This window comes from Oryzias latipes, chromosome 13 (genome assembly GCF_002234675.1).
Source record: "Oryzias latipes chromosome 13, ASM223467v1".
NCBI lineage: Eukaryota > Metazoa > Chordata > Actinopteri > Beloniformes > Adrianichthyidae > Oryzias > Oryzias latipes.
This window is the reverse complement of record NC_019871.2, coordinates 27145235-27171885: the sequence shown is the minus strand read 5'-3', so window position 1 is coordinate 27171885 and position 26651 is coordinate 27145235. Positions and strand designations below refer to the sequence as shown.

At 37.4% G+C, this 26651-nt stretch overlaps 1 protein-coding gene across 1 annotated transcript; it reads right to left on the bottom strand.

Annotated features, from left to right (window-relative positions):
• Nucleotides 1–637: 637 nt before the first annotated feature.
• On the bottom strand, nucleotides 638–22949 carry wsb1 (WD repeat and SOCS box containing 1). Its single transcript, XM_004075868.4, has 9 exons — nucleotides 22560–22949; nucleotides 18502–18670; nucleotides 17466–17749; nucleotides 17226–17357; nucleotides 15120–15220; nucleotides 6277–6449; nucleotides 3857–3970; nucleotides 3625–3732; nucleotides 638–3534 (listed from the first exon to the last, which is right to left on the bottom strand). The coding sequence occupies exons 1-9, from the start codon at nucleotides 22597–22599 to the stop codon at nucleotides 3372–3374; spliced, it is 1284 nt and encodes a 427-aa protein (XP_004075916.1). The 5' UTR covers nucleotides 22600–22949; the 3' UTR covers nucleotides 638–3371.
• Nucleotides 22950–26651: the final 3702 nt, after the last annotated feature.

The following is a 26651-nucleotide window of genomic DNA, read 5'->3' as shown; positions in this document are numbered from 1 at the left end:
CTGCAGTGAAACTAATCAAACAATTACATTTGTGTAAATAGTTGCCTCTGATGTTGTCTCTTGAATCATTCGGCAACTACATGTTTGGATTGTTTCCAATTTGCTGTAACCTAAAGCAAAAATATTTCATTTCAGTGCAAGTTTTGTCCTAAAGAACTGCTTTCCACTGCCCTAGTATCAAAGAGCAATCTATACACTTTGTTGGCTACTATACAATGTACATCGTTTCATGTTCATATGGTGAAATTAATCAGGTGGTGCTAAAATACATGATTGGCCTTGTGGAAACTATGTAAGGTATCTTGTTTGTGCTAGCTATTTTCCCCGTGAGAATATGTATGCGAGTTGAAAAAAAGTAAAGTAGTGAATTACTTTTTAAACTAGGTAATAAGTAAAGTAATTTAATTACAATGTCATTCAGTATTTACCCAACACCGAGGTATTAAATGATATAAAATGATTTACTGTATCAGTAAACACTCCAACTACTGTCCATTACCACCTTAAAATGACTGGTCTGTAAACAGAAAACCACTGTGGGCTCTGATCATGATCTTTGATTCAATAAGTACAACTGGTTTTCCAAAAAAAGGATCAGCACCGAACAATATGTTGAAAAGGGAGTTTGGAAACCACATTTTCCATGTAAAAGGCCTTTATTAAAATATTAAAACCAAAAAAGATTGTAGAAGCTTTATTACATTCATACACTGGATATTTTACAGGTTCACTGATTGCTCCATCTTGCTGATGGTTTTCTTTTCAATCAAAATGTGAACAATCCTTAATGTACACCATGTTAAGTACAGTAAGCATTAGTCTGTAGCCAAATTTCCTCCACATATCCCAGTAAAAGTGGTGTCCATGCATCTGCATAAACCATTTAAAATGTGTTTTTGGGTTCTAGCAAATATCCAATGAAAGCAGACTATTGTTTAGATCCTTCTACTCTTGTCTTGATATGTTGGATTTTAAAATGATTTATTGGCATCAAAGAGTTGAGTGAAGTGTTTATAACCTAAGTTAACAGGGAAAATGTTGATGATTACAGATCTGAAATGACGTATGCAATGCAACTATGGGGGTTATCCACAAGTCATGTATTTGTCTATCTTTTTTTTTAAAATGCATAAAAGTATCTATAACGTGTAGGGTTTGTCTCACTATGAAAAATGATTCACACTTTTGTGTTGAAGGCCGTGGTTTTTTTTTTAAATGTACATGTAAAATGGATGTCTCCAAAAATAGGTTTTTAGTGAGGACAGCTTCATGAAAAAAAATTCTAAAATTAATTACAGAAAGAGCATAACAGAGAATACGGTCAGACTTCTTGGAGAGCATTTGCTATAACGCTTAATTACATTAGTGTTAGTAACTTTATTGGTTGACCTTGCAATCTTTAGGACAGTGAAGGAAATAAATGGAAAATGCTTGCATGAATAATGCATCTAACAGTTGTTCCCAAAAAATGTTCTAGGTGTGACAGCTTGGCACAATAATCTTTCACAAGAGACTGTCAAGAGAAAAACCCCAAAAGATTAAATCAAGGAAGTAAACTTCATTTATTTACGTTTTACATTGGTTGTTTTACTTACTTGGTGATTATAGCTGTATTTACGCCGATAAACGTGAAAACTGCACGAGGTTAAGACAGAAAAACACTTGAACGACCTCAAAGTGAAAAGGCTAACATAAGATGACTTATGGTATCCTCTGCCCACAGTAGCTTTCAAACTAAAGAATAAAAAAAATAGAAGCACACACTTGTATCTATATACGATAAAGTCTTGTATTTGTTTGATAAAGCAAAGGCTGTGTGACTGTGACAGAGAATACAGAGATAAATGAGACATTGCATTGCATGGCTTTAGGCTTCCTTCCTGTTTAGGCTTGTTGGCGTCTGTGCGATGTTGCACGTGATAGTGTAATGGTCTGTCCCCCTCCTGCAGAAGGCACTCATGTGGAGCAGAGTACTGCATGTGGACAGGGTTCTGCTGTTGCTGCTATGGATGTTAATATGATGACAGCTGATAGATCTGAAGGTGTAGGTTGGGATTTGGATGTTGGTTGTAGTCAGGGTGGTATGAGTGGACGTGATCAGTATGATGCCGAATCCAATACCTCCTCTATAGAAGAGAATCCTTCAAGGTGATGATGTTTACACATTTATCCTCTTGTTTTTGGATGAAGTTTTTGGGTGACCACTTTCTTGTCATTAAAATTTGGAAGAGGCTTAAGAAACATGACAAAATGAGAAAGGAGATCAGACTGTAGTACCCTGATAACCAATAATCTCGTGGCCTTGATGCTTTGGTACACCATACGGTTTCCATTCCCTCCCTGGGATCTACTTGCAAAGGTGCAGCACTTCCATAGCGATTTCTTTTGGATTGGTAAGCACTGGATTTGTCACACCTCCCTTTTTAGTTGATGTCACATCCAGACCAGTGGCTTTCATGCCTGGGGTGGTTCGAAGTCCATGTGGGGTTGATGGAGAACTTCGGACGATGGCTAAAAAGACTCTGTACAGCAGATGTGTGAAAGTCAGACATCTTAAGTCGCTGAAGGACATGAGAGCATCTGAGTGGTTTGAGGATTTTAGCGCAGACTGTACTCTGAAAGGACACTACTGGTCTCTGTACAACTGTTGAGAGCGCACAGCTGATCTCCTGGGGAGAATTGGTCACTGTGCTGTAACTACAGATAACAGAACACACGCTGTTCCAACTCAAGCAGAGAATTTTTATTTTTGCGAGGCATTGGAACCTCTTGCACATTTAGTTACTCGGTGTGACAGGTGAAGGGGTTTGTTTGGTATTCTGGCAGGCTGGTGTCGCAGGCTTGGGGAGGTGTTTTCTTTCCCATCGTTTATTTTTGGTTCAAGATAGACAGTGCAGAGGAAACATGTTAGTACGATTCTTAATTTCCTTTTTGCAAATTCTTAACGTCTTAACTTGGTTGACAAGGAAGAATCGTTAACCGTCCGTTGGTTGCATGGACTTCCTTTTCATGTTTTGTTCTCTTCTCAGAAGCCGTCTGAATGTTGAGTTGACTTACTTTCAGATGATTGGCGACCTTCAAAAGTTAAACTGTGTATGGGCTCTAGAGGGAGTTTTGTTTGGCCTTGGGGGTGACCTTCCATTGAGTTTTCTTTTTCAATGGCTTCATTGGTGTAAATTGTTTTGTTGGGGTTTTTGCCCAGGTTTGTAGCTTACCTTTTCCTGTCTCTCTGCAATGGAGTGTAATTTATTTCAATGTGAAGTGAGGCCAATTTTTTCTTTTGCTATTATTTAATAATAAAGGACTTTGGAAAATCAAAAACAGTTTGTTTTTCCACATAATTAAGTGCATAAGTCAGTTGTAGCAGACAGTTAAACCATTCGGTAGGTGAGATAGTCTTGGAGTGGTGTTGGAATTGCCAAAGCCTCCACCTGCTGAGTTGTCATGATCCTACGAAGAGCCATCCTACACACATGCTGCAGACTAGCAATGCTTCGGGGACACTCCCAGAAGTGCACGCTCCCATCACGAGTCCTAAAACATTTCCACAGACTAAATTAGTAATACAGAAGACCAAAAAAAAACCTGACAGTGTGTTTGAATTCTGTGTTTCTGTCGTCGTACCCAGCAGCTAGGACTTTCCCATCGGTTGAAAAGGAGCAGCAGAGTCCATTAGAAAGAAAAGCAATAGCCTGAGGAGCCTTTTCCTCAATACTCCAAAAACGAATCAGTCTAAAAATATATATATGCACATATATTAATCAAAGTATGAAATAGTAACTAAGTAGAATAAGAAGAAACACATTTTCAACACAAACATTTATTTGAACATGACGGCTGTCAATCAGTTTCTTACCGGTCATCAGTAATGCTAGCAATGTGGCGACCATCAGGGCTGAAACTCACAGAACGAACCCAACGGTCATTTGCCCCTCCAGCAAAAATGGGTGAGGGAGGAGGGAAGAGGTGGCTGGAGAGAAGTGGCAAATGCTCAGTAGTTAGTAGAAGTTATAGTTAAATTCTGACAAACAAATATTAGATTTTAGTATATTTGAAGTTTTGCAGCTACACTTTAGCATGCCTAGTCACAACTTTGGTGTGATTACCTTCTCCACCTGGGGCTCATCATTCTATTCTAATAAATCAGCATAGATTCAGCAGCTCTTCTTGAGGGCCAGACCTAATAAATCATTATGTCCAATAATGCGGTTATTTCCTCAACCTCTCAATTTATGACACTCTGTCTTCCTCCCTTGGACTGTAAGCGACAATTACAAAATGCTGCTAATCTGGGCTCATCATCACATTCCAACATTCCTCAGGAACTGTTGGTTAAAGTCACAGGACTGCACTGTCTTTTTGGATGTCAAAAATGGAAAACAAAGACGCATGAAGGACACCTAAAAAGGATCTGTGCTTTCCTTTAGCCCACATAAGACTGTAATCTAATTAGACACATTTCCTGCAAGAATATTTCACATCATTTAACTTTTTGCTTTTGAAGAAAATAAGTTCAGCTCAATAACAGTCCTGACCAGTTATCTTAGTTTGTAAGTTTGATTTATCAATTTTGAGTTTCCATTGTTAAATGGTCTTAGTTATTTACATGTTTACTTTAAAAGTGAACAAAATTTTTCTCTTATAATAAATATGGAAGGTTGTTTACAATTTCATGTCAATTTTACTTAATTTACTTGTGAAAGTGATTTTAAAAAACATCTTAAATCGGCCGATCATCAGACGATTTTGAGCTCCTTGGAGACTCTCTGTCAGTCAATTATCGCGTTGCTGCCTTCCTGCCACCCGCCTGTCACTGGACCGCCACTGCGTGACCTCTAAATGTGCCCAGGCACCCACTCACCAACGTCCAAAAATATTTTAGTGACTATTTCATTCAAATTTTTCTTAGAACCTCCACGGCCGCTGCGCGGCGTGTAAAAATGAAACTGCTAATTACATGTGATGGAATTGTTGAATTATAGGATAAGAACTCAAGAAGATGTTTGTCAAAAAAGATGGGAGAAATGGACTAACTACAAAATGACATTATAAGGACTTGGATAATTTTATAAAAAAACCTATAGAGCCAAGCAACCCAAGGCATTTCATATTTTTTTTTTTTTTTTTTTTTGCTTTGCAAATCTTTTTTTACTGTTCCTTCTGCTTTTTCTTGTATATTTAAACTGTGTGTTTAAAAGGAAATAAAAAGAAAGTAAGAAAAAAAATGAAACGGCCTCCTGGTTATAAATGCCACTACGGTGTGGCATTTTGAGATATATGACCTAGGTTTTATTGAGGTTGTGATAATTTTGTTGAATATTTATAAATGTATAAAATGATAAATGTTTTTACAGATGCACTACTGTCTTAGTATGTTACTTTAAATCTTTATACATATTTTTTGGCATTTTAGTTTGATTTACTCTATGAAAGTAAACTTGTGTAATTTCAAATACTAGTTATAAGTGGTTATTGTTTACGTTTTGAGAATTGTGTTTTTGTTTTCTGTGTTTAAATACATTTATCCAGTTAGCTATGTTGTTCCTGTTCTGGGCAGTAGGGGGTGCCAAAACCCCTTTTCACAGTGGGTGCCATCCAGCTCAGGGCCAGCCCTGCTGACTCAAAGACATGCAAAACATGTTTTGTGCCACATTTGTAACTCTGAGCTCAGAGTTTAGAACACAAAAATGAGAGAAAGCGAGATTTCAAAGAATAAATCTGATAAGAGTTGGGTGAAACGGGATGAAATTCAACAGGTTTATGAAGACTGCAAATGGAAAATAGAAGTCATCACCAGACACAGATTTTGACAACACATAAGATTTTGCAAGCAAAAATTTACTATTTTTATTTACAACTTAGAAAGTTGTGTTTTTGTGTTTTTTTTAAAAGAGACATTTTCTTTTAATTATAACTTATGATCTCATTTTAATGGCCCACATATTTGTTTATATTTCTTTCCCAGAACAAAAGAATAGCTGTGTTGATTATTCTGCAGGCATATTAGCTGCTAAAAGGGCAAGGTCCTTCGCACTACTGTCTAACTATGTAGCCACAAGGGGGCACAAGTCTGTGTCCCCCTGTGGCAGTCCCCAGCCCGGGGACAACCCCAGAGTTGCGTCAGGAAGGGCATCCGGCATAAAACTCTGCCCACCCACCTGTGTAAACCAGTGAAAGCTGATTCGCACCTTGCAGTCAGTGACTGCTGCGGACCATAATAATCATTGTAATGTACCCAAAGCTTTTAAAATAGTGTTAATGTAAATATTTTCTTACCCCAATTCTAGAAGAATGGTGGCGTTGTGGTGGTCCCATACTATGACCCTAGTGTCATAAGAGGCAGTGGCCAACAATGCACCATCTGGTGAAAACTCACAGGACACCACATCATTGTGGTGTCCCTCCAGCTTCTGAATCAACGTGTACTTATCCATGTTCCACAGGAACACCTGCAAGTTAAAGAAAAGATCGCTGTAGCTTATGAAATGACTTAACAAATAATAAATATTAAGAACATTACAACTTTGTTACTTATCTCACTAATTAGGAGCTCAGATTTAAATTGATATGCACAAAGTATGCTGCAGTACAGTCATGTACCTCTATAGAGGGTAACCACTGCCTTACGGCTCTTAAATCACATGGTCTCACCTTCACAGATGGAAAACAAGCTGGGTTGAATTATGAAACTTAACAGCTAAAATCTTAAAATAGGTTAGCTATCTGAAACATGAAACCAAGAGTTGCTACATTCATTTGAACTCCGTAATTATTATTTACAACCAAAGTTAATGTTAAAATCAGTAATTCAATACAAAAACAATAATAGGACAATAACTTTAAAGAATTTATTTAAATTGAGTAGCATTTCATTGAATTTTATGAGTAATTGAACTGTCTTGCTGAAAAGATCTGGTACTTTGTTGCAAAGCAGCACAAAGGTCATAGTTTCTTGTAGTTGATGAGCAGGTTTCTCCATATATCAGGAGGAATTTTGGTCCACTCTTTTTTTTTTTACAAATGACTCATTCAGATTTGATGGCTGTCACTGGGCAACTCTGAGCTTCAGCTCTCTCCTGGGTTTTCTATAGGATTGAGGTACAGAGACTGGGTGGACCACTCCATGACCTTGATGATGTTCTTCAGCCATTCCTTGGTTGCCTTGGCTGCATGTTCTGGGTCATAATCTTGTTGGAAGACCCATCCACCATTTTTTCATTACGTGGCTCCTCCCATCCATACGGTGAAGTAGCCCTGTGCAGAAAAACAACCCCAAAGCATATACTGTAGAATCCTCCTCGATGCTTGACAGTGGAGATGGTGTTCTTGGGGATCACAAGCTTCCTCCAAACATGACAGGTTGAGTTAATACCAAAGAGCCCAGTTTTGGTTTGAACTGACTACAGCACCTTCACCCAATCACTGTCTAAATCATGAAAGTGTTCATTATTAAACTTCAGGCGGGTCTGCACATGTGTCTTCATAAGTGGGAGTACTTTTTTAATTTCATTGTACTTGTGACGATGACAGATAAAGATTTTTCTTCTCTACCACCACTGCAAAATGTTTCAACCAGTGCAGCGTAAAGTATTCCCAATGGTTTTCTCTGTGACTGTGGTTCCAGCTGCTTTGAGATCATCAACTAACTCCTGCTGTGGTGTCTTAGGCCGATTTCCCTCTGTTCTCATGATCATGGAGACCCCACCAGGTCAGATCTGGTTTGGAGCCCCAGACCCATAGGTGGATTGAAGGTCATGTTGCACCAACAGTTGCCACCTTAACCCCCAGCTTCTTGTTGATGGTCTTGTAGTCCATTCTGGTGCAGGTCTACAATCTTTCTTTCTTAAATCCACTGAAAGCTCTTTAGTCTTTCCCATGTTGGAGAGTTTGGAGTCTGACCAATTGACTGATTCTGTGGACAGGTGTCTTTTCTACAGGTGATTAGTTCAAACAGGCGTCTTCAGTTCAGGTGACAGGTTGATTAGGAGAGTCTAACTCGTCTGCATGAACCAGAACCAATCAAATACTTTTTTCCCTCAATGAAATGCAAATACATTTATTTAAATTCTTTAAAGTCAATTTCGTTTTATTTTAGTGATTTTCTATCTATCAGTGTTTAAATGAACCTACTGTTAAGATGACAAACTGTTGATTTCTTTTTAAGTGGGCAAATCTGCAAAACCAGCAAAGGATTAAGTACTTATTACCTCCACAGTGAACAGTGGTCCCTTTCTATATTGTTAGTTAACTTTTCACACCCACACTGCTTTGCAGAATTTTTTGGTGACACTTTGATTGTTTATTTCCTCCACAGTGCACCATGCTCTGTGATTGGCTGTAGACCACTGTCAATCACTTGCCTCTGTCCCATATTTTCATTCCCGAGCAGTTGTTTGTTTTCATATGGGACAAATCTTTTGATGAAAGTTTAAACTTTCAGAGTTTTTCGAGGTCTAGCTGATAAAAGTGTGCAGTGAGATGTTTTACAGTTTTAAAACATCTACAATCCTAATTTGTAGATTTCAGCTATTGCAGATTTTTATTTTATTTTTACAAATGAGGGAAAGGTACTGTACTTTAGAGCTATCATAGTCCTACACAAATATTGCTCTGAACCTGGATCACGTGTTGATTTCCTTTTGCTTGTGTAGTTCACATGTTCTCACATGTTGCTTCACTTGAGACATTCTAAAATGTAACCAAACTTAACCTCTGTTTCCATTTGTTTCCTTCAACTCCCTTTCATGTTTCCATCCAATCAGGCCAGTAACTACAGGCCTGTGATGTCACATGATTTCACTCTTATCAAAAGTGGAGGAAGTATGTGATAGATAAGCAGTAGAACCATTTTTAGGAAATTTGTTAAACAACTTTCTTCAAATAAATCTACAATTATTTATTAACACAAATCTTTTGTCACAAAAAATTGCACTTTTAACTACAGTAAGTCTTATGGTATACCTCAGCATTCACACACACTTGCATAAAGATACGAGTTTTTATACACTAGTCCGAGTCTGGAAGTCTTTAACTAGTAACTAGTAGGACTAGCAAATATTTAAAGTAAAAAAAAAGTCCTTTTTTCCCTGCCACTAACGTAAACCTGAATTATTGATGCTCATTTTTGTGAAAGAAAACACTGTCTTAGGTGGTAGAGCAGGTAGTCCAATGACCGAAGGGTCTGCAGTTCGAACCCCGCTCCCCCAAGCCAGCTGTCGTTCTGTCACCCTTCTTGCCTCCAGTGTGGCTCCACTGTATGACTGTCCCGGTGATGGTCAGAGGGGTCGTAGACGCAAACTGGCAGCCACGCCTCTGTCAGTCTGCCCCAGGTTAGCTGAGGCTACATCAGTAGTTGCCATCACCAAATATGAATGAGGAGTAAATAAATAATAGACACATTGTAAGCGCTTTGAGCAACAAGAAAAAGCGCAGATAAATCTAACCCATTATTATTATTATTATTATTATGTTTTAATCACTCTTTGGAATGCAGACTCCAGGGGGGTATTCCAGAAAGCATGTTTAAACTAGCCTGACTTTAAGCCTGAACTCTGGCTGAAATCCACCTGAACTTGCTTACTCTGGGTATGTTGGTTCCAAAAGACCGGATATGAGTTGGCGTAATTACGCTCGACTTGGTAACCCTGACTTAATGCGCGTGCACAGCAGGAACATAAAGACATTCTCAATAGATCGCCGATTTCCAGAGTCACCATGGAAACGCGTGGAGATAAAAAGAGAGCGCTTCAGTGAGACGGAGTCTGAGATCTTAATGATGGCATATGAAGATTATACGTCGATAAAAAAAGGAATTTGGCTCCATCAGCAAAAGAAAGAGTTTCTGCTTGGAGAAAAAGAATGGACAAAGTAAACGCATGAGTTTCTATCTCATTTCTGTTTTCATCGTGATGCTTACATATATAACTTATCCAACTTAAATGAATTACTTCAATTGGTAACAAGTAATTGAGTTAAATGTATTCACCTTAATTTCTTATGTCTATCCAACTCAATGACATATTTATCAAACTAAATGTCATATTACTACACTTCAATTAAATGTTTTTCCATCTTAATTTATTGTACTTCTTGAACTGTCATTTAAGTTTGAGCCTGTAGATATACTCATTTTAATAACAATAAAATGATTTACACAAAATGGATTTGCAAAATGACATCATTTAACCATTTCGCTGACTTTAGCCTTACACCACATAGCAGTAGTGTTGCTAAATAATCTCACCATCCTCTCCCTCCCTCTCACTCATGGTGCAGAAAGAATTAAAAATAACAGGACAAATAACTAGACAATACACAGTAAAACAGCTAAACAACTAAACACATTTGGTCAAAAACCCACACTTAAACCCAAATCCGTCCAGACAGGCAAAGGGAATGGTATCCCACATTTCCTTGCGCTGCCAATCCAACAGCAGCACCAAAGTTACACCTACTTAATTGAATTAATTTGAATTAAGGTAAAATAACTATCTGATAACTACGTGTTATTTTTAAGTTGACTGAACTCAAAAAAATTATTTCTCTTAACTGAAACAAATAATTAAGTTAGATCAATGTAAAAAGTTTATACTTCCAACATCCATACATGGTCTTATCACCCTCTCACAGTGGAAAAAGTATTATCTGAGCTTCTTCATCCACTAAATCATCTTCAAATGGACACGCCATGCTGCTTCACCTCTCTGAAAACAAACTAACCGTCAACTAAACCTGCTCCAGACCAGGTTATGTTCAGAGTATGAATTGCTATGGCAACTTGACCTACCCTGAAACATTCTTTCGTTTTTGCAACTGAAAGCTGAGGTTATCCGCTTCCTTAGCCTCAAACTTACTGCGATAACTCACATAACCTGCTTTTTATAATACCCCCCTGGCCAATAACTTGTCCCACCTATGCTTTTAATTGTAATTTGGCAGAAATAATATGCAACAAACATGCATTTATGTACGGTATGTATGGGTGTATATTTATACATACTATATATAGCATGTAAATCACGTTTGTGGCCAAAAATCTCTAATTTTGCCTAATCTAACCAATGGACAAGCCTCCAGTCTGTGTGATCTTTCTTCAGATTGTCCTTAGCAAACTTTAGTCTGGCTTGAAGGTGTCTGCAACCTTGCAGTTTATTCCTCTGCAGAAATCTAGTCATGGTCTTCTTGAGACTACAATTCCTAATTTGGTGTTCTGGGGTCTTCAGACTCATCTCTCACTAGTTTCTTTCCAGAGTCTTTGAAATGTGTCACGTCCTACCTCTGCCAGGCTTGTTCTGACCTGTATGGTCTCATTGAATTGATACTTCTCACTCCAGTTCTTGACACTTTAAAACGCTTTGATAACTTTGCTTATCCTTCTCCTGCTTTGAGAGCATCAATAGTCCTTTTTCTTCAGTTTAAACTGATTTATTTTATTTTAAGCATGATGCTTGCTCAAGTGACAGCTTGTAGAGCAGAGTAGAGTAGAGTAGAGTAGAGTAGAGTAGAGTAGAGTAGAGTAGAGCAGAATAGCTTTATTACTATAGCACTTCTCACAGACAGAATCACAAAGAGACACCATAAAATCAAACCAAACACAGTTTGGCCTACTAAAAGTAAAAACATATGGTAAGTAAAAAACAGACTAAAAGGTCTCCTGAAAAAAAACCTTCTTGACCTGGGATTTACAAGACTCAAGAGTCAATCTGACGCAGCAACTATAAAGGGCGTTCCAAAGACGGGGAGGAACAGCTTGAAAGGAGAGATCCCCTCTAGTCTTAAAGCAGATTTTTTAAATGATTTAAAGATGTTGGTTGGAAGACCTCAAGGGCAGAGTTGAAAAGTATGGAGTTAAAAGGTTAGAGATGTACGTTGGGGGATGACCTTGCAAGGCTCTCAAAAGTAACATTTAAAATCAATTAGCAATGTAACAGGCAACCAATGTAAAGCAGACAGAGGAGTGATGTGGGTCTGTTTACTGGTTCCGGTTAAAAGCCTTGCTGCAGAGTTTTGGACGAACTGAAGGCAATTTAGTGACAATTTGTTATAACAGGTAAAAATAGAGTTGCAGAAATCTAAACAAGAAATAAAAATAAAAGCATAAATAATTGTTTCCAGGTCAGATCGAGATAAAATACTTTTTCATTCCACTATGTTTCTCAGATAATAAAACCTGTTTTTTATAATACGTTTTGAGTGAACTTTCAGGGAGATAGACTTGTCAAACAACACCCAGAAGTTTCTGAGACTCAACTCGACTCCGTCTTCTGAGTGTTTAAGAGTAAATGAATGTTGCACAGCCATGTTTTAATGCTCGTTAAACAATCCAATAGATTTTGTAGTTTGTTTTAAGGATTTTCCAGAAGAGAACAGTAAAGCTGTATATCTTCCGCATAGAATTGATATGAAATGTGGCTGAACTGATTAATAAGTCTCCCAAGAGGAATCATATACAAGATAAATAAAATAGGGCCAAGTACAGAACGCTGGAGGACGCCCCTTGATATTGTTTCCATTGTAGAAATTAAGGACCCAACACTGAAAGTTCTTCCGCTACGGTACAAGATAAACCAATTTAAAACTGAACCAGAGAGACCACAGTTATCATGAAATCATTCAATTAAAATGCTCGATATACACTGGCCCGAGTCTGTAGTCATGAGCACATCATTAGAAACTCCTAAGAGAGCTGTCTCAGTGTAATGATTTCTCTTAAAGCCTGATTGAAAAGTATCTGAAATATTGTGTTCTTCCTGGTACAAATTTGGTTGGCGAGCGACCAAGTGTGGAGCAGTCCAGGGGCACAGTTCATTCTGGTGGATATAATCCATCTCCCGCAACCATGTCTCCGTCAGACACAGGAAGTCCAAACGTTCTGAGGTGTCACTCAAATACAAAGATTTCTTTGCAATGGATAGTGCGTTTAGAAGCCCAAACCAGAGCGTGTTCATAGTGTTTTTCGATGGTCCAGACCGCTGGGATACACAGATTTCCCAGCACAGAGGTAGAGTGCGGGGGTTTACCCCTCTGCGACACAGGCAGGCCAAGCAGGGCCGGCGGGCGCTTAACAGCTCCTTGCCTTGGTGTGTCCAGTAAAACGACCTAAACAAGTCTTTAGGTACATGATTTTGCTGCTTCTTTTTCCACAGCGACGGTGGTCTTTTACACAAGGGAAGGTACCCCGGAAGGGCGGCGGAGGAACACTGGACTTTCTTTCAGGTGGTTAAGATTTTTGACCACCACAGTGATGTGATTCCGAGATGTTCATTAAAAATTGAAGATCCAAAAGCGGCTGTCAGTCATACAACAGTAGGCCGGTTGTCTTATGTGTGATACTTGTCAATAACCACAAAACCATTCAAATACTGAGCAGGGAGAGACGGCAGGTCACATACACCCTTGTCTTGTCAACAACCTAAAATTGTGCCCAGGTTTTTATAGTGTGTATACTGGTAACCCTCTGTTTTACCTTGATTTTAAGAGTTTGGGGCTTTACAAAGTTAAAACAAACAATAGCACAACAGTTGTATGTCCTAAAAGGAAATAAATAAATAAAAAGAGAAGAGTTGTCTTTTTACCTCATCTCAAAAGACAGTACATAGAAACACTGTTTATGGTATACATGTTACACTTGATAGCTTAAAAACATACACACAACACAAAGGTTTTTGAAGTACAAAAAGGCTTCATTAAGAAATGCTTTAACAATTAGGTATAGATGAACTGTAAAAGCATACAAGTAATTGATATACTATAATAAATACTCCAAATTAAATAGACAAAAAGTAATTATATTAAATAATAATAATATCACAAGCCTTATTGGCTCTAACTGGCCATCAAGTAAAGGCAATTTAGCTGCAAAGCTATCTAAACTGTTTTCCAATACCTTAACAACTGAGGTTTGAGGTTTAGCAATAACATTTAAAATGACCAACATAAAAAAACAAAAAAAAAACAATGGCCAACTGTGGAGATGATAAATGAGGCTACTTGGGGAGAGAAAATGGGAATGGGGTAGTGGAAGGGGGAAGTTAGGGGTTTTCAGTTAAGAGGTGGGGTGAGGGCTGAGAAAGAAGTATTAAACCACCAATTTAATGACATGTGTAAACTAAAATGTACAAAAGAACTGCAACAGCAGAGGTAGACAGACAGAGCCGCACCTACGTACAGATTGACCTTGTGGGTCAGGTGCCAGGCTGTCCCTGACCACGCCTTTGGGCATTGCGAACTTTGCGTCCAAGGTTTTTACCGGCTGCTCAAAATATCAGCGCGGCGCTCCTTTCAAATTCAATCACACACTGAGCTCTGCCACCACCTGTGACAGGGAGAGCAAGAAACACAGTGTAGGGACAAAAAGAGCCTAATAATACTACCACCATTAAAAATATTTGAACTAAACTACTAAACTAGATCTAAGAAAAACAAAAAAATTAGGGCAAGTAGAATCAGTGGTGGTAAGACTACTGAACTGAAACCTAAAAACATGTATGTGCAGCAGAAAATAGACTGACAAATAGTTTTCCATGATATACAAAATACGTGCAATATGATTTTCTCATTAGAATACTGCACTTGTGGAACAAGTGGAAAATATTTTCAAAGAAAACATGGAAACGTGCAGAGTATTGATATCTATAAAATCAATGGCCGTATTTAGGACCAACACCAAGAAGTGCAATAAAATCGTTATCTGTGTTTATATACATGTTGATGTTGGGATAATAATCCATTTGAAATACAACCCTATATAGTAAATTCATTGTTGTTTATTTACTAAATATATATTTCTAAAGACTGAAAATTTTTTTGCTTTAGTCCTTCACATCTGCATGGTAATGCAAATGTTATGTTTTACGTCAGCCATGCCTGTTTTGCATGTGAAAACAACAATGTTCCCATCCACAACAAACTCTAATCAGAAATACGACCAAAATCACTCAACTTAAGTCACAAAAAGCTTTGCTTTAGCGGTGATAAATCAAGGGCAAGAAAGGTGTCAACTTTTGCAATTCAATAATAACCAGCCATAATGTTCACAACCATTTGCACATGGAATAGCCAACAATTTTTTTAGCTAATCAAAACAAAGAAACAGAAACAAATTTGAAACAAATACGTACTGCTTTTCCTGCACCCACGGAGCATAAGATGGATGAGTCAGGGGAAAAGGCGCTGGAATACACCCAATTCTGATGCCCACGCAAAACCTTTACCATGTTGCCTATGGGAGACAAGTGAGTAGTTAAGTTAAATCAAGTTTAGAAGTAGTTGCAACAACTAATTTTATGAAATAATAACTTTCCTAGTTTATTTTTTAAAAGATTTGTGACAAATTACAAAGACTAATGTCACAGCTGTAAAAGTATTTAGACTTTTAGTTTAAAAAAGTTCTTAAATTAGGCTTTTCTACCAAAACAGCCATTAAACTACAAACATCTTAGGGTCAGGTTAGTCCTATGCATAGTCTAAAATCAAAACAAATGGGTGACATCTGTTAGATGTTTAAAAATCTTAATTGACTTTTCCAAATGTAATGTGTCTTCAGTACTAGTTGTCTGTATAATAATCCAGAGGTAGGTATAGCAAAATTAATGTTCATTAAGCAATGTGATGTTCTGCTTCGAGGCTTCGAGGCGGGGGCCGAGTAGTGGAGGAGAGGTTTCCACGAAGCGCGTATCGAGGCTTGCTTCGTTTAGGGGAGGAGCTGAAAATGATGAGGTCCGAAGCTTCACTGCCGGGCTGTACCATGTGACTGTTACATGAAGTGGTTGGATTGTGCCGCGGGTTTTGACAGCTAGATGAATCCATCAGGCTCTATTCAAAATGTGACTGTTTGATGTGTGAGTTACGGTCAGTGAGAGTTTGGAGACACTTTGTGCAGAGGAAGAGAAAGGTAAGAGATTTTTTTTATATAAAAAAGCAATAATGTGTACCTTAAACAATCACTGAACTGAAACTCAGTGCCAACTCAGTACAAAAACGCAGATTTTGGGTCTTTGTTTTGGACATGTCAATCACTTGTTTTCTATTCTTTGCAATTCTAGCCAATCACTTTCCCTTTCCAGCTATTGTGGGCGGGCTCATATAAGAATGAGGGTGCACAGAGCTTCAGTCGAAATGCAGAAGTTGAAGCGAATTTGGTCATCAAGTAAGGAGAGTGCTATATAAATGAAGACTGATTATTGATTAAAAGACAGAGATGCAGAGCTACAGTGACTTTTTTTCAGAAAGAATGAAATAAAACACAGCAGGCACATTTATGTGCCTACAGTGCTTTGACAAAAAAGTTCTATACGACTAGAACAGACCAGACCAGATGGTTTGTGGCTGGCTGGAAGTTATGACATTTCTTGTTGTCTTTTGTTGTAATTTCTTGTTGCCCAAGTCTTTCAAATATCAGAACAGAGTTGAGAAACAAAAAGCACAAAAAGCAAGGTTCATGAGAACAGCTTTCATCGAACCAGCACTGAACTGCTGCTATGCGGATTTGTTTTTGTTTTTTTTGTTTTTTACACAGGATATTTTTACTCTGGTAGTTTCCCCCATTGGCACATCAGAGAGAGAGGAGATTCCATCAATTACATTTTTCCCCCATTTAAGCAGTTTTTGCAATTATCTTTGCCACTACCTAGTCTAAAATGAGGTATTAATATTAAAGTTGTATTATTTAATCATTTTTGATTTCACGCCAAGTGAAATTTAAAATGGAATAGTTAAAAATATATGCCGTTCACTGCTAAGTGATGCCTTTTTTAGGTGTTTTTAGAACCGACTCGAGCATCTCATGTGGTTCTTGAAGGCAACTAAGTGTTCAGGGGCATTACGTTAGTGGCCCCCGCTCTAGAGGCTCCAGAGGAGTACCTAGAACAGGGGAGAACCCCAACAGGGGACTGCAAAGGTAGCCCCACTCTCCACAGCAGACTTGCGATGTTGCAAACTATTTTAGTCGTCTGATCTTTATAAATTTGTGGAACTCTAGAACTTGATAAACATTTTCTTAATGTAACTGTTGTGTATAATTGCAGTGTGGCTTAAGTAATTTAATCAAAATTGATTTTTGAACTGACCATCTATGTAACAAGTCTCACATCTAGCTTGGTAATAACAGAAATCTTTATAAAATTCAAACTAAAACATTACCAGTGATACAAATATTAAGCCAAGAAACTCCCTGACACCTCAAATGTCAGCTTTGAATCACGATGTGCATAAAAACTTGTAATTACCATCATCTTTAAGGTCCCAAACGCGAAGACTTTTGTCTCTTGATGCTGACACCAACATCAGGCTGCCATCAGGAGCAAACGTCAGGTCTCGCACAACATCAGTATGATCCATCAGATTCAGCAAAAGTTTCCCTAATAGAAGTGATAATAATTAACATAATAGGAGTTTTAATGAGTTTTTGAACTTGCCAAACAAAGCAGTATAGATGAAGACAGTGTTATTGTGTAGAAAGTCCTTACCAGTGTAAACATCCCAAATCTTGATCCGACCATTATTAAGGCCCGTTGCTAGAAGTAAATGATTCTGACCAAACTTGAAGTGGTGCCACTCAATGTTGACACAGCGACTTTCTTTTTCAGGCACAGAGGAGCCGAAGGCAAGGCTCCAAACGATGTCACCACAGTCTAAGGTATGTTCACGGGGATCATCATCCACAGTAATGGTTTGACTTCTGTCACTGTTATGTCGGGACAAATTCCAAGGATTTAAAGCAACAGTTTCTTCGTCACCATGGTTCATAGAGCTTAAACAAAGGAAAATGGAAAAAGTAAGCTTGACTGACCATTTGATTTAAATGTAAATAAGACATAAATGAATTGTATTTTTTTTCTCTTTGATCTTTGTTTTTCTACCCTTGCCACAAAGTCCTTTGTACAATTATCCACAATTGATGCCCGTTTTCTTGCAACCAGATCATGTCTGGGCCTAAAATTGACCCAGTTGACCTGCTGATTACAAACCCTCATACCGTCAATACCAGATTCTTTATCTTGCAACGTAAAACAATATTCTGGTTTTTTTTATTTCAACTCAGAATGAACACACGCACACAAACGCACACACACATACATACGCACATACATATATATATAAGCTAAAAGAAGGGCTTTTCAATAATACCAAATATGAAGATGATCTGACAACTTTTTTTTACAAACATTATTTATTAGTGCAATAAACAAAAAAACACTGTTGATGTGATTTTTTTTAAATTAATAATAAACACCTTCCCTTAAGCCTTGCATTTTGTGTTTAATCCTTCCTTATTACTGCATTTGTTTGATAATCAAACATTTACCACCATCAAACTAGTATCGAGTTAGAAAGGGGCAAATATTTTTTCTATGACAGTATTTAGTACAAAAAAGATCTTACATTTTCACTGAACGTTTTTTTACTTTACTTAAGTTCATAAAGGACTTTGATACACTGACAGTATCATGAAGTGCTTCAAAAATGCATTCGGCCATAAGTCATTTATTTAATCATACTCACAAGCTCTTTAGGCATTTTGTCCATGGAATGAGTCTGACTATTCGATGCCCCTGAGACCAAGCAAAGTAAGAACCATTGGGTGAAAAAGCAACACTCCAAGCCTCACGCCCAGACTTCTGATCGAAGGGAGCAGTAGGTACAAGGAGTTCACCAATGAACTTAGCTTGACCTAAAATGAAGAAACAAATACATACAATTTAACGAAATTAGTAATACTTAAGGGACATACATTCAATATTCTTAGATGATGGGAGTAGTCAGGCCCGCATGAGTTGAATACTTAGACAAAGCATTCTCCTATGCCTCAAAGGATAGAGTATGGCAAGTGGTTTGACCAAATAGAAAACAGTGTGGAAATTCTCTCATTTTAATAATGTAATGCTCGTCTTGGGTACACTGCAACTGTGAGAGGCAGCATGTGAAAAAAAAAGTCTCCGGAAAATCCCATTTTATGATTTTTGAATAAGAGCGTTTGTTTGGATCTCAATCCAAGAGAAAATCTAAGGAAGAAACAAAAGCAACATCACGGCTTCCGAGAACATGACATGGAGGAATAGGCCATCTACAGGTGTGTGCAAAACTAGCGAAGACTTCCAAGAAATGTTTGACTTACTGCCAAATAGGGTTACATTGAAAAGTATTGGGGCAAATTTTAGTTACTGTCCAAATACTTCTTTTCTGAACCGGCATTCAAATCAATTCTTACTTCTGGACTTTCTTTCACTGAGAACATTGTTATGGCACAACCAACAATCAGCATTTGAACTAATGCAAACATGGCATCAGTTATGCAATGAAGAGAATTCTGAATCAGTGGGCAAAGCTCAAAAAGTATCAGCCTAATTCAGGCTTTGAATAAAGAAATACTCCGAAAGGCAGTTTTATTCTTAAATTCTTTTATATATCCTGAAAAAAATTCTACAAAAACATATCAAAAACACCAAAAGCATGAATTTTATTGGAGTGGGTCTTTAAACACCAACTTTTTCGTGTAATTTGTCATTATGGTAGAACTTTTTTTCAAATAAAGGATGTTTTGTTTATCTGTTTGAAAGTTAATCATTTTCAAGTCTAAATGCCAATATTGACAGCAAATAAAAAGGAATGTGACCATGGAAAATATCCCAGTTGAATGCGACGTAGTAGAGGAGGTGGGTGCACCAAACTTTCGTGCTGGTGCGCATAATAAAAACAGTTAGGCACACTGGTACAATCAGTGCAAAAATGTAATCTAGAGACCTGAAATAAATAGTGTAGCTCCAAGAATTTCAATGAGTAACAGGCCCAGCAGCATCTTTTCTTAGTTTCCTTTTTTAAGTTTAATAAATAGTTCCTTAAGAGTTTTCATATTAAAAAAGTAAAATTTCAACATAAGTTAAATGACTTATATTTGTGATATGTCAAAAAAAAGTACTGTAGCATGTCTTATAAGGTCAAATAAAAATGTAAATAAATAAATAGCTCCCTGAAGTTTTATAAATGACTGTTTCATTAAATAAATGAAACAAAGTCAAAGTGTTAAATGACAAAATAAGTTTGATAAAATAAAAACAGGGGACAACCTGGACACCTTTTATTAAATGTGTTCATTTTTTAAATGTGTTACTGAAGTATCTGAATGGGTCTAGATATTGGGCAAATATTCACAATCAAATTATTCTGAATCGAGTTGGGGACAAAACAACTGGATCAGGAAATGCTGAGAAATTTTGCCAACAACAAAATTAAACATTAACAATGCCTCATACCTTTTTGGTAATGTCATACCTAAAAAAAAATGTTAGATAAAGATAGACGCAAATAACGTATGGCTTTGCTAAAATATTTTTCAGCTGAACAAACAGTGACATCATAAGCATGATCTGATCTGTGCAAACAGAACTATGCATACTTGTAACACATAAGTGCAGACTATCTTTAAGGTGTTTATTTAGATCTTGGTTAAAAAAAAAAACTTCTATGGCCATTTAGTAGTGTAGGCCCTGCTCATATCTATGGTTCTCTGATGCAGTTGAGCTCCAAACAACTTGCCTTAAATGTGTAAACCCAGAATGACTGGCTTCCTGTCTTTATCTTTTACCGTTCCGGCTAAAACACATCTGTCTTTCATTAGCACATTAACCTGTACAACCTGTAATTTATACAGCTGACACCAATGAATACTTTTTCATTTGTCTTGTCCATTTTTCCAAAACAAAACAAATTTTCCATTGCAGCAAGGCAGATGCAGAGAACACCTGATGTCAAAAAGCCATGTGGTCTTCTACAGTTCATGAAGAAACATGATGGTGAAAGCAAGCTGGTAGGCAGGTACAACTTATACACTAATTCTGCCCAAGTAAACCGGTTGTTCCAGTTAAACTTGGTGGAAGCCAAGAAAGACAGCACCTCTTCTCCTATCTACACCCACCCTGAGCAAGGACTGCCTTTTACGGCTGCTCTTCTCAGACAACTTCTTAATATTAATACCACAATAAAGACATGTTACTTTACAGTAACATGAAGCAGAATAACATTATTTAGTCTGAAGCTGCTTTAACTTTCTCAACCTTTTTCCATGCATAAATCCACTCTAAGAAATTGACGTATTTGTGGTTACACTGAATTGTCGACCAATCATGACAGCCAGGTCTGGTTTTCGTCATATCATCCTTCAATTTGGTTGTTTTAAGCTTTTGTACATAAGAGCAGTCAAAACAACAAACATCAAACCAAGATTACATAACATTAAAAAAACTGTTATAATCCAATGCAAATGAAAAGATTAAGAATTTTTTACTCAAATTCAGGTCCGTTCATTTCAATAGGGAAGTCAGGATCATAGGGTTGTTAAAGTAGTCCCTAATACCGATCAAGACCCTGATACCGATTTACCGATCGATCAAGCTAGACAGACAGACAGACAGACGGACGCACGGACGGACAGACGGACGGACGGATGGACGGATAGATGGATAGATAGATGGATAGATGGATAGATAGTTAGTAAAAAAACTAATCTATTTCTAATTTTTTTAAGCAAGAATGTACCAGCATCAGAAAAAATATTCTTTATTCCTGGTTATCAACACCTTTTTCTGTATATCCAATAGTGTTTGATTTTCTTCATAAGAATGGTAGTGTATCAGTTTGAAATAGCCATGTTTGAATGTGATGATCAATAATTAGCACAGTGTCATCGATAAATGGCTGCATGTGTTATCCGACTTTTAGGTCTATGTTATTGCGGTACAGAGTATAAAGTTGTTTACCTTTCGCATCTCAACAAAATGAAAGGAAGTACAATAATTTGAAATAACTATCGGGAAACAAATTATTTTGGTATGGGTGCAAACACTACTATAGTATAATGAAAAGCTTATTATTGTTCATGTTTATCCATTTACCCACTACAACAAGATGCAACCATGCAGAACATCTCTGTCTGTCTGTCTGCACATGATTAAATGTTCCGAAAGTCTGGCATGATCGCGCAGAGACTGACGACAACAAATACCAGAGGACATCAAACCGCAGAGCTGCAGGCAGCACGCAGTCAGTCACGTCAGCCACCACCAATGCGTTTGGGTAAACGGCGAGGCTATCAGCAGCACTGGAAACACTATTTCCTCACAGCCAAGTGTGAAGAATTTAAAACAACATAAAAATGTTCGTCTGTGAACAGATGAAGGACAGACAATCAATGAATGTGCTGCGAGTGGAGATATTTATTTTTCTACTGATCATTTAATTTACCAGCAGAAAATACAACCACCTCGTTTTAAAGTACAATATACGCATGCCAATTTTTGACATACTCAGAAAGAAAGAAAGAAAGAAAGAAAGAAAGAAAGAAAGAAAGAAAGAAAGAAAGAAAGAAAGAAAGAAAGAAAGAAAGAAAGAAAGAAAGAAAGAACCGTTAAGGCCTTATAACATAAAAAGTAACGTTTTTAAACTCGTATTATTTAAAGATCAGGTTTCCAACCGGGTTTGCCCAAATGTCTCAGTCGGAGAAACAACGTTCCCAGAAAAATAGGGCTGCGCGGACATACACACGTTGCATAAACACACGTACTCACCTAAATCCTTTTCGTTCACAGTGTCCGGGAAGCTTGCCATCTAAATTAGGGCCAACACTAAAACAAAAGGCCAAATGGCAACAGTTCACAAATACAAAGAAGACGAGCGGCCCGAAAGTCGGCAGCGCTTTTTAAAAAGAAACTGTGTAGAAGCTAGTCGAATCCTTCCGCCTAGCTTTTCGGAGTTCCGGCTAGGGAAAAAGGAAATAAAACAACGTCATCTCAACGGAGTAAAGAAGAAGAAAAAAAAACTTAAGGAGTGAAGCTTCTATTATCCTTTCTGTTTTCTCTTTGCTGTGTTGATAAATACTGTAGGTCAAATATTAACCAATCTTTATGTGGCTTGATTTAGAGATGTCCAGCACGACACGATATTTTAACCGGAAGTGACGCCCATGGCTTATGTGTGCACACCGAGGCGCGCCTCAAGGTGGGCGGAGTTAACCGCGTTGAGGCACGAGTTTTTCTCAGAATTAAGTATATTAATTCTTAAATTTAAAATACTGGATTTTTTGAAAAGTAAAAGAGAAAAAAAAAATAGAAAGTAGTCTGCATCAAAGTGAATTTGTTGTTATCATCTCACTCATGTTAACTCTGGGTATTTGACAGATGGAAAAGTCAATTCAAGGTTGTGGAAAATGGTGATTTTTAACGTACATGTTGATGATCCTTCGGAAATGTATGTCCGTGATTTTAAGAACATTTTAACAGCTATGGATTTTGTTCAGCATGTGAACGTGCCCACCCACAACAGAGGTCACACTCTGGATATCATCATAACTCACGGCCTGAAGGCCTCAGTGACCTCTGTTGTGGATGTGGGCATTTCTGATCATTCACGTTTGTTTTTTAAAGTTCAAGACTGCATAATTGAGAAGCTCCCTGAGAGAATCATTAGAAGGCGCCGTCTAAATCCTGAAGTGGCTGCAAACTTTATCCCACATTCGGAAAACCAGCAACTAACTCTTTCATATCCATCTATGGATTGATCGATTCAACATTTTAATAATAAACTCACCACAATTCTGGACAAAGTTGTCCCACTAAAACCACAAACTGTTAAAGAGAAAGCTCCACCTGCTTGGAGAACAGAAGATACCAAGAAATGTAAGAGAATGACAAGAAAGGCAGAACGATATTGGCGGAAAACAAAACTCACAATACATTATCAAATTTTTAGAAACACGCTAATGCATTACAATAACTCCATTAAAAAGACAAGACAGGAATATTTCTCAAAGTTCATTGCAGAAAATCAGTCAAAGCCAAAAATCCTCTTTGCCACAATTGATAAAATAATGAACCCAATCTTTGGCCCACCCTCCACCTTTAGCAGTAAAACCTGTGAGGAGTTTGCAGTCCACTTTACCACTAAGATAGATGACAGATCATCCATCTTACAGGGGAGGGATCAATAATCCCGTGTTGACCTTTACACTGCCAGTCCTCCTATCAATGAGAAAAAACTCGATAGTTTTGTCTTGATTAATGCTGCAGAACTCCGACAAGTGATGTCCCAAATGAATACCAAGACCTGTTCTCTTGATCTCATCCCCACCTCACTTTTTAAGTCAGTTTTCACATCCTGTGAGGAAGAGCTCTTAAACATCTTGAACTGCTCTCTTCAGACTGGAGTCTTCCCTGCATCCCTAAAGACTGCCATGGTGAGACCCATTCTGAAGAAGAGTGGTTTAGACGTGTCCAATTTCAATAACTACCGGCCGGTATCCAACCTGTCATTTTGAAGTAAAATTTTAGAAAAGCTTGTTTTTACCCAACTAAATGGTTTTATTAATGAAAATAATATTTTAGAAAAGTTTCAGTCTGGTTTTAGATCTCATCATTCAACAGAGATGGCACTTGTCAGGGTCTTAAATGATCTCAGGTCCAATGCTGACATGAAGAAAGTATCTGTTTTAGTCTTACTGGACCTGAGTGCAGCCTTCGACACAGTTGACCACTCTATCCCTTTAAACAGACTTCACGACATGGTTGGAATTACTGGGACAGCTTTTAATTGGTTTAAATCCTACCTCACAGATAGAGATCTTATTGTTAATTTAACTGACTTTTCCTTTGAAAGGCACAAACTGACATGTGGGGTGCCCAAAGGCTCCATCCTGGGACCTGCACTTTTTAATCTTTACATGCTTCCGCTTGGTGATGTCATCAGTAGACACGGCATTAACTTTCATAGCTATGCTGATGACACTCAACTGTATGTTGCTGTGTCTCCTGCTGACACCGGACCCATGGACAGCCTTTGATGCTGTATTTTAGATATCAAAATGTGGATGGGAGAGAACTTTTTGCAGCTCAACCAAGACAAAACTGAAGTCTTGGTAATTGGTTCTAAAGCTGAGAGAGATTAGATTACTGTAATGCCCTCCTTTCTGGGGTATTTATTCTATGTTTTAACATCTTAAGTTTTTTATATTTCAGGTGTTTTAGGCTTTTTATGCATTAACTTGTCTGAATTTTTTATATTTTAGCTGTTTTTTTATATTTTAACTTTTCTATTTATCACTTTTACATTTTAGACGGTTTATGAGTGTTTTCTCACCCTTGGCTGGGGTGTTTGTGTCTATGCTGACACCCAGGCCAACAGGACAGAGCAGACAGCGCCTTCTTGGTTCTCTCTTCTTAAGTTTTTTTTTTCTTTTTTTCTTTTTTTCTTCTTAAGCAATTTCTCTTTTACTTGTGCTTGTCTTTGTGTATTTTATTATGACAGGCTTATGTATTTATTTATTTTTTGCATTGGTGTTTGTGCATCCTTGTTTGTTTTTATGTACAGCACTTTGAGCTGTTTTCTTAACATGAAAGGTGCTATAGAAATAAAATTAATTTGAATTTGTAGCTTCCTATTTGTTATACTTTATATTTTAAAATACACTTTAATAGAAAATGTATGTCACCAAGAATATTGAACAAAAGTGATGGAAATGTGTTCCAGATGCTGTCCGGTTCTTCGAGAGTTCTATTATCCATGTCATTTTAATTATGGTATTAAAATCCAGCGCCTCCAGACCACCTTGACTTTTGCTATCTGTGAGAACATCTTTTTTTTTTAGATAATAAGTGTTTTCTGCAAAATATAATCATATAGTATTTTATTGAATTCCTCAATAAAATTTTGGGGGTTATAGAGATAAAGCAACATATAAAGAATGTGATTTTCCTTCTCCCTTTGATATTAAGACACTACCATATAAAGAGGTCTTTCATTAAACATGAATTTATTTCAGATGAAGTTTTTTTTAAATATGATCATAGTTTAACTTATGACGTTCCTGTTTTTTTACAAATGACAATTCCTAAATCTGTCTTTTTTTGTACTACCGATATTTTCAGAGGAGAAAAAAATTGATTTATTAACATTCATTTTAAATTCTGACACATCACTAAATATTTTAATTCAAGTCACTGTAGTGCTAATTTGATTTTGATTTTTAAAAATGATACCTAGGAAAAGAAGTCATTTTACAGATATGGCCGTTGTCTGTATAAGAGAACTGGACTGAGCGGGTATGTCACCCATGGAAAATGCCTTACCTCCGGCTCCAGCCAAATGAGGCCAATTCAGTCGCCATTTGGAGGCAGACGGCAGTGATTGGTCTGAGGCAACCCTTCTATGACAACAACTGTTGTCAATCATTAGTAAGCTTGTTGGAAGTCCACACCCCTTCAACTGAAACCGGCTCAGGAGAATCTGTCAATTGAACATTTGAGGGGGGGGGGGGGGGGGGGGGGGGACCAGTGGGCACCACATGCTTTTACTGACGCATCCGATTGGTCAGATTAAGACTCGAATAACCTGTGATTAACAAAAAGTATCATAAAAAAGTACACATTAGTTAAACACTGTTAATCAAAGATTTGTAGTCCTTTGGCTTTCAGGCCAGCCTCTAAAATCTACATCAAAACTGAAGCTAAGAATTGATACGTTTGATTTATCTGATATATCGAGGAAAGATTTTTTGATAAGAGAGAGTGTCCTATACATGGAATAATAAAAGTAGATCCAGACAATCAGAAAATTAGAATTTTGGCTTCTTTCAAAAGAAAAAGAATGTTTATGTCGACATTTAACAA